Source organism: Arachis ipaensis, chromosome B4 (assembly GCF_059453495.1).
Source record: "Arachis ipaensis isolate K30076 ecotype BB chromosome B4, ASM5945349v1, whole genome shotgun sequence".
Taxonomy (NCBI): Eukaryota; Viridiplantae; Streptophyta; class Magnoliopsida; order Fabales; family Fabaceae; genus Arachis; species Arachis ipaensis.
Window position 1 is genome coordinate 124115886 of NC_142439.1, and position 8956 is coordinate 124124841.

Genomic DNA, 8956 nt, shown 5'->3' on the forward strand with positions numbered 1-8956 from the left:
GTGAACTCTGATTTTGTGACATGATTTTGTGAATTCTGATTTTGTGAAATCTGATTGTGTGAACTCTGATTTTGTGACATGATTTTGTCATTGTGAAATCTGATTTTGTATACTCTGATTTTGAGAGATGATTTTGTGAACAAAGAATTTTTTGAACCTGAGATGTTGTTTGTATACTCTGATTTTGGATGTTGTTTGTTCATTTGTTGTGAACTTGAGAGTTGAGATTATTGGGTTGGATTGCGGGTAATATTTAGGTATGGATGAAAGTATCAACCAAGACCTACCTAGGAATAATAATGCTGAAAATAATTTTGCTTCAAATGAACGTTCTCTTCCTCCCGCGAGTAACGAAAATCAGTCACAAACTTCTAGTGTTCGGGAGAAAACTGATCCTGCTTAGAGATACGTTGCTTTACAAAATATAAATGGAAAATCGCATTACCAATGATTATTTTGTCTGAGTACTTTTGGGGGCGGGGGAATTAATAGAATGAAAAAGCATTTGGCAAAGATAGGTGGAGACATTAAGAAGTGTTCTAAGGTCCCGTATGATGTAGAAAAATAAATGGAAGGTTTATTGAAAGAGATTCAAAAAAGTAAAACTAGTAAAAGGAAAGTAAGTTTCAACGAAGAGGGTACCGATGAGTGTGAGGATGCAATTGATGAAGTAATAGCGCAAGAGGAACAACAAACTCCGAGTCAGTTACCAACTAAGGAGGTTGTTGGAGGCGATCCAAAAAAGAAAGCAAAAACCATTATTCCTCCTATGTTTGCACCAAGAACAACTCCGGGAAGTCAACCAAGTCTGAAAAGCGTGTTTCAAAATAAAGAGGCGCTTCATGAAGTTGATAAGCGAGTGGCTAGATGGCTTTTGGATTGTAGGATTCCATTCAATGTGGTTATGTCACCTTTTTTTCAAGATACGTTGGATGGTGTAGCTGGATTTGGGCCTGGTTATAAAGGTCCTTCTTATGACTCTTTGAGGGTTAACTTATTAGCCGATCTCAAAAGGGAGTGTCAAATGGTTGTTGATAGCTATAGGTCTGCTTGGAAAGAAACTGGATGTACTCTCATGGCTGATGGTTGGACAGATCAAAGGCAAAGAACGTTGATTAATTTTTTGGTTTATTGTTCGAAAGGGTTGTGCTTTGTGAAATCTGTAGATGCCTCAAGTATGGTTAAAAATGCTTCAAGCTTGTGCGACTTATTTTCAGAGGTGATTGAATGGATTGGACCTGATAATGTTGTTCATGTAGTGACCGATAATGCTGCGAATTATGTTGCTGCTGGTAGGCTTATTAATAAGAAATTTGAAAATATTCACTGGTCACCTTGTGCTGCTCATTGCTTGAATCTTATTCTAAAAGATATAAGCAGCATGCCACATATTTCTAGCCTTGCAACACGTGCTTCGAAGATTACCGTGTTTGTATATAATCATACGGTGTTCTTGTCCTGGCTAAGACAAAAACCTGATTGGAGGGAGATTGTTCGTCCAGGTGCAACTCGTTTTGCCACTGTCTTCCTCACATTGATGAGTATCTTTAAGCGCAAATCGGAATTACAACAATTGGTTGTTGATACACACTTTACCGGACAAAATTAGGAAGGAGTGCTAATGGTAGAGATGTGAGTGCAATTATCCTAGACAATAAATTTTGGGATGATTGTTTTACTGTATGCCAAATTGTGAGTCCGTTGATTAAATTGCTGAGGTTGGTAGATGCCGATGATAAACCATCATTGGGAATTGTTTATGAAGGTATGCTGAGGTCAAAAAATAGAATCAAAGAAATGTTCAAGCATAGGAAGACTGCATATCAACCTTACACAAAGATTATCGACTCAAGATGGGACAAACATTTGAAAAAAAAATCTTCACATAGCAGCCTATTTCTTGAATCCTGATTGCTTTTTTTCTAAAAATTATAGAGAATCACCTGATGTCATGCGAGCTTTACTTGATCTTGTTATATTGTATTGCAAGGTTAATAATTTAGATTCAGTTGAGGCAATGAAAGAAATACACTTATATAGAGATCGAAAGGAAAGCTTTGATAGGCCTGAAGCTGTTCCAGCTGCAAAAAAACTTCAACCTGGTAATAATATCTGTTTGATAATAAACTTTAGTTATTTAGTTATTTTATGTTTTGTTTTCCTTAATTTGATAACTAATACTTGAGATATGGGATTGTAATTTGTAGATGAATGGTGGAGGTTGTTTGGTAGTTCTGCTCCATGTTTACAAAAAATGGCAGTTCGCATTCTTAGCCAAGCATCTGCTTCTTCAGGGTGTGAAAGGAATTGGAGTCTTTTTGATCAAATTCATACAACAAGAAGGAATAGATTGGAGCATGATAGGCTAAGTGATATTGTGTATGTTACATATAATTTGCGTCTTAAATCCAGGTAATATATATTTCATCCTTTCATTTCATATAATTAGATTTTGTATAGCTAATATACTAGGCTTATCATATATTGTATTTAATTTGTTAGGAAGGAAATAAAAAAAAGAAAGCAAAAGTCGCAATATGATCCAATCGATATTGAAACTATTGATAAGGTTGATTTTTGGGTGACGGAAGAGGTTGTTGAAAAAGAGCCTGATCTTCCAAGTAATATTGAAGACTTGCTTGGTGAGTATTATAGTTTATTGATCAGAAAATAAATTACAATAGCTTTGATCTTTAATTTATTGATAATGTGTTATATTTTCTTAGATGAGATTGATGCTGATTTAGATCAAGGTGGTGGTGGTGGTAGTACTAGTACATTTTATGCTGCACCACTTGCTTTTTCTGGTCCAAGTAGTGGAAATGAAGGTGATGAAATCAATGACACAAATCTGGAGCAAGTTATGGAGGATTTTGATGATTGATGACAAACTTGGATCATTTTGATGCTGCTATGTTATGTTTGATTGGTTATTTGTATTTGAATGAGATTATAACATTTTGGTTTATGTAGTACTTTTAATTTGAATGATATTTTAAAGTTTAGATTACACTATAATTATATTTTCATGTGCTTATTTATATTTTATTTATTATTTTATTATAAAACGGTTTTTTCGATTCAACCACGGTCGAACCGGTTGAACCTATGAACCAGTGAACCAGTGCCTAGAGCAGTTCGATCACCGGTTCGGTTTTCAGAACCTTGATCATTTGATCTTAGGGTATTATGATTGGCTTACTTTTATATACACACTCAATCAGAATTCTAGTTTTGAAAATATAGTAATGGACTTCTTTTTCTATTTGTTCTATTTTCTTACAGTACTAATGATGCTGTTCTGGAGGAAATAAAGAAAGACTACATGCTACAACATGGTAGGGAGAGAATTGCCAGAATATAGCTTATTAAATGTCAATGTAAATGCCAAATATTGTTATATATGTTGTTAAGCTGATGCATGGTGCATTAGAACCATTGCTGTGTTTGTAATTTTTTTTTTTCAAATTTGTATTCAATTAGAATAAGAATGAAAGTAAAGAACTCCCAAAATGAGTTTTGATGATTGTTAAAGGAATTGAAGTCAAGAATGGAGGTTATTTGAGGAGAAATAGATAAATAGAGTTATTCGTGTTGGTTCCTTTGTTTAAAGGTTTTTCAAATGCTTTTATGGCACTCCATGACTTGAATAATCCAAACAGAGCTATTGTCTCATCCATTAACTTAAACAAATACGCTTTCTTGTTATTCATGTTTTTACATTAACCGCATGTTAAACTAAATTCGTCATATTAGAAACACAACATAATTGCTACTTTGAAACAAAATGTCACAGCTTAAGCATTATGATTCAGAAGATCAAACAAATCAAAGTTATTTTTGTAGGTAAAAATTACTTTCAACTTGATCCACTAAATAAACTATGCTTACAGATATTAAAAGGAGATCCAATATTTAGTCACAAAAGAATATTATATTTTACAAAATTTTTTGGAACACAAAAGACAAATCAAAACAAAATATAGGTTCATTTTCAAGTTTTTAACTAAAGTATCGGGGTAGGTAATTAATAAAAGAGATTTTCATTGTACAAGCTTATGTATATCTACACAGTTTTTTACAACAACATATGTAAAAAATCATAATATCCTAAACTAGCATTAATGTATATCTACACAGTTTTTTACAAATCAATCATTTTTTTCATGTCCTTCATGTTCATAGGATGCCACATTTTAATGTGCCAACCATTCCATATGTTGTTTGCTAAAATCGCATTGACTGCATGTCATTTCTGATGATAAGTGCCCGATCCAACCCTTGTAATTCCCAAATTCACACAGCATGCCTTGTTGGTGACGTTGAATCCTAATTATACAACATAAAGCTGAGTAAGTGATAAACTCCGATTTCGTGGTTTATTTTGTGCTTATTTTGGGGGATTTATTCACCTTTTCCCACATTTATTCAATGGAATAGCATGGTTTTGTAATTCTCCCTTGAATTATGCTTAAATATAAAAACATGCTTTTTAGGCCCTAATTTGGTGATTTTAGATCCACTTTAATTCCATTCGATGCCTTGATGTGTTTGTTAAGTAATTTCAGGTTCATAAGGAAGTATTGGATGGAAGAAATGAGAAGAAAAGTATACAAAGAGGAGAGTACATGAAGAAACAAAGATTTGGAATGTATCAACAGACGCGCACGCGTACAAGGCACGCACGCGCAGAAGTGGCTTTTCACAAGGACGCACCCGCGCACATACCGCTTCCGCGCATATTAGGAATTTGCCAGCGACGCGCACGCGCACATGGCGCGCGCGCGCCGATACTCTTACTTGGCCCACTTAATGGCAAAACGTTGGGGGCGATTTCTGAGCTGCCTAGGCCCAAATCCAACTTGTTTCTAAGTGTATTTCATGCAGAATTGAAGTCCAAGCAAAGGGAGAGCAATTAGTTTAGCCAACATGAGTCTTTAGTTAGTTTCTAGAGAGAGAAGCTCTCTCTTCTCTCTAGAATTAGGTTAGGATTAGGTTAGATTATTTTATTTTCATGTTTAACTGCTTGATCTTATTTAGTTTCTTCTATAATGTCTCTTTTCTACATCATAATTCTCTTAGTTTTTATGTTAATCTTCCCTTTTTCCTCTTTTTTGTGATGATGAACTCATGTTGGATTTGTTTACATTTAATGCAATTTTAATGTTGATGTTTCTTTAATTGATGTTGATTTGGATTGTGATTTTACATTTCTTGCAATTGATAGTTAGTAGATTTACAATTCTTGCACTTTCACTAAGCTTTTCTTTACTACCCACCAAGTGTTTGACAAAATGCTTGGTTGGACCTTAGAGTAGATTGTGAGCATTCTTGGCTTGGAAAGAGTGATTGGGCGATCTTGAGTCATGAAAACCCAACTTACGTTGGTGATTCAGAATTGTTAGCTAGTATTGTTTCCATTAACGCTAACCTTTTGCTAATCTGATTAGTAAATGGGTTAGGACTTTTGGATTGAGACTAGCTAGTCTCGTTAGACTTTCTCCCTATTTGTTGGAGATGACGTAATGAGATAAATTCTTATTTATAACTGTGACTCGATTAATTGGTCTTGTTTGACATTCTCCCGATGTGTGAGTTAACTAAACAAGATAAATTAATCGTGCATGACTAGGATAGAAAGCCTAAGATCTCAATTCAATGCCATGAATGTCTCTCTTCCTTAATTGCTTCTTTTAATTGTTTGCTTGATTTACTTTCCATGCACAATTAAATTCCTTGTCGATCATCAACCAAAACCCCCTTTTTTCCCTTCTATAGCCAATACACATGCACTCCATTGGTTCCTAGGGAGACGACCCGGAGTCCAAATACTCCGGTTATAAATTCATTTGGGGTTTGTTACTAGTGACAACCTAAATTTTTGCATGAGAGGACTCTTGATTGGTTTGGAAACTATACTTTATAACGAGATTTCATTCATTTGAAGAAATTCTAAACCGAACAAGAGAATATCGTTCATCAAAATAGCGCCGTTGCCGGGGAAATCCAATGGTGCTATGTTAATTGGCTATTGTAAATATTGTGAATAGCTTTATCTTCAGTTTATTTGTTGATTTTTGCTAGTTTTAGGATTTAGTCTTCTTCATTTCTTATTGCTCTTTGTTTTTATTTCCCACTTCCCTGTGAATTCTCACTTTGGCTATGAGTGTAGTTCAAACTATGTTGTAGGAGATGAAAGCTTCAATGAGGATGTGCACCAAGGAATTGGAGATCAAGGGTGGGAGGAGCCACAAATACTTGATCAACCTCTATGGAAACAACCTCCACCAATACACTATGAAGAAGAGCCGTTCTATGATGCATATTAATCCACTAGCTATGGTGAATTCCCTTGTGATTTTCAAGAACCACCACCATATGCCTATGAGCCATATCCTCAATATAGTCACACGTCATACTCACAAGTCTCATACCACCATTTACCTCCATATGACCATAACTCATACACACCATATCAACCACCATTAGAATCACATGTAGAACAACCACCATCCCAACCCCAATACTCTCAAGAACCACAAATTCCACATACACCACCTCAAGAACTTCACCAATATGAACCACCTTCCGATTACAACAATCTTTCCCTAACTGATGAACTTTCTCTTCCAATGCCACCTCCTGATGAAGCCTTCATGTTAGAATTGAGAGACCTTGAATCTCATATTTTGAGGCGACAAGAGGAGGATGAAACCAAGTTCAAGGAGTTAAGAGTAAGGGTGGCCGGCATAGTAGAAGCCGTGGGTCACCTAACATCTCACCTAAGCTCATGCGCCATAAGTACCCCCACTGTTGAATGTGGAGAAACAACCCAGGAGCTTAGTGAGGATATAAACATGGAACTTCATGGTGAGGAAGAAGAACTGAAGCAAGAAGCGCAACAAGAGGAGAAGATAGGAATCAGCGAACAAAAGGAAGTAGTGGGCGGATGTTTAGGACATGTTGAGTACATAAAGGAATCCCAAGTTGAGGAACCCCCCTCCAAGGAGTGTGGAGAGAATATCAAAGAAACGAGCAATATCGCGAGAGTAAACAATGAGTTAAAGGAAATTGATAGAGAAGTGGATTCCATCACTAGTGATTTTTTGCCCACCTCGATCAATTTCCTTGACGATCCTGTTGAACCCTTCTCCAGTACATTGGAAAGCAAGGTTGAAGAGGATTTGCAACCTCCAAGGCCTAATGCGAGTGAAGAACTGGAAGAAGTGTTCCAAGCAACAAACTCTCCTACCTATGATGATTCCGAATTAACATATGATCCTTTTGAGTTTGAAGAGTCCTTCCCCAAATTGCTTAGACTTGATGATGAGGTAGACTTCACTAGACCTCCTATCTACGATGAGAGTGAGGGGGAAGAACTAGAAGAAATTGGTGAAGAGGAGTATGAACTTGAGGAAGCTTAGCATGAGGAGGAACTTGAAGAACCTCGCCAAGTGATGGAAACCTCTAGAAGAGGATGGACGGGAGTGGAGCATGCTTTATCACGATCTTTGGGAACTCCTCCACCTAGTTCGTCATCCAATCCTCAGCTTGAGTGGGTAAAACTTCTAACTCTCAGCTTGATTTTCCCACTTGAGTATGGTTTGCTCGAAACGGATGGCCAACTTAGGGCGCTTTGTGGAATCAAGCGGAAAAGGAGGATGTTTAGTGGCTAGCGTTCTAAATCTAGGCTCATTATTGTGGGAAGCTCGAAATTAGAGAGCATGGATTGGTGTAATGCTAAACTAAATGGGTCTAGGAGAGTAGTTTGGTGCTTCCATGAGAATTCTGTTTTCTCGTCGCCCGGACAAAGTCGAGACAATCAACTAGAAGATGAGTGCGAGGACAAGATATGGGATCCTGGATTATCCTATGGTAGTCATTCTCGGGAGCTCACATCTTGGAAAGAACCACACCAAAGCTTAATGAAAAAGGTTAGAACTTCTGACAACCGATTGAAGGACAAGAACTTTTGGAGGTTCAAGGATGGGTACAAGCATAAGCCACCTTAACAAGGAGCCTCCCAAGGTCCAACTTAAGGACTTAAACTAAAAGTGCTTGGTGGGAGACACCCCACCATCGTAAACTCTTTCCATTCTCTTGTAGATATAATGAATGAATGAATAGGGTTCCATTGTATATAGTTTCTTTACTTCTTGACATATATTTTTTTCTTTGTTTACTAAGGTGTTTATACATTTTATGCTTTAATGAGGGATGAATTTTTCTTTGAATTGAGTTTTTGCTTGAATTGCAAGTTTTCTCAAGTTGTTTGAAAATGTCCCTATGTTTCAAAATGTGCCTAATCTTACACCTTAGCTGGAATTTTAGAGAAAGATGGGAAGTTATGAGATCCTTTGATGCTCAAAAAAAAAAAAGAGGGGAAGAATAGCAAGCCACGCGCTAGCGCAAAGCGCGCGCGCGCGTCGGCTGCGTATTTTAGTTCCTTGGGCCAAAAACCAGAGAGTTGCGCCACTTTTGGACCAACTTTGTGCCTCAACCCACGCAGACGCGCGCTGTACGCGTCCGCGTCACCCCCTGTTCCCTTTTTTCTACGCGTTGGTGTACTACACGCCTCCGCGCCCGTCCAATAACCTCAAGCCATCCACGCGAATGCGCACAGTGCGCGCGCGCGTCGATGCGTCTTAGCATCATCCAGGCCAAAGGACCCGAGAGTTGTGCCAACTTTGGGCCCCTTTTGTGCCCTGAGCCCAGCCCATCCGCGCCGACACGCACCTTACGCATCCGCGCACATTCCGATTCCTTCATTTATGCGCAAGCGCGCATGGCGCTTTCGCGCCGTTCTTCCATTTCGCCCACCCACGCGAACACGCACAGTGCGCGCGCGCGTGGATTCGAATTTTCACTTACCCCAGAGACGCGAGCCCTAGCGCATTCGCGCATCTCACCCCTCTCTCTCCAACGTTTCATTTCTTTCTTTCCCCCCTCCATCTTC

General features: G+C 38.0%; 1 protein-coding gene and 1 pseudogene across 1 annotated transcript; both read left to right on the top strand.

Moving 5' to 3' along the window:
* Positions 1-259: 259 nt before the first annotated feature.
* Positions 260-1609, top strand: LOC107636806 (uncharacterized; annotated as a pseudogene).
* A 342-nt stretch (positions 1610-1951) lies between these two features.
* Positions 1952-2884, top strand: LOC110271568 (uncharacterized). Its single transcript, XM_021122550.2, has 4 exons — positions 1952-2102; positions 2208-2412; positions 2503-2642; positions 2727-2884. Exons 1-4 carry the CDS (start codon positions 1952-1954, stop codon positions 2882-2884), a joined length of 654 nt encoding a protein of 217 aa, XP_020978209.2.
* The last annotated feature ends 6072 nt before the right edge of the window (positions 2885-8956 follow it).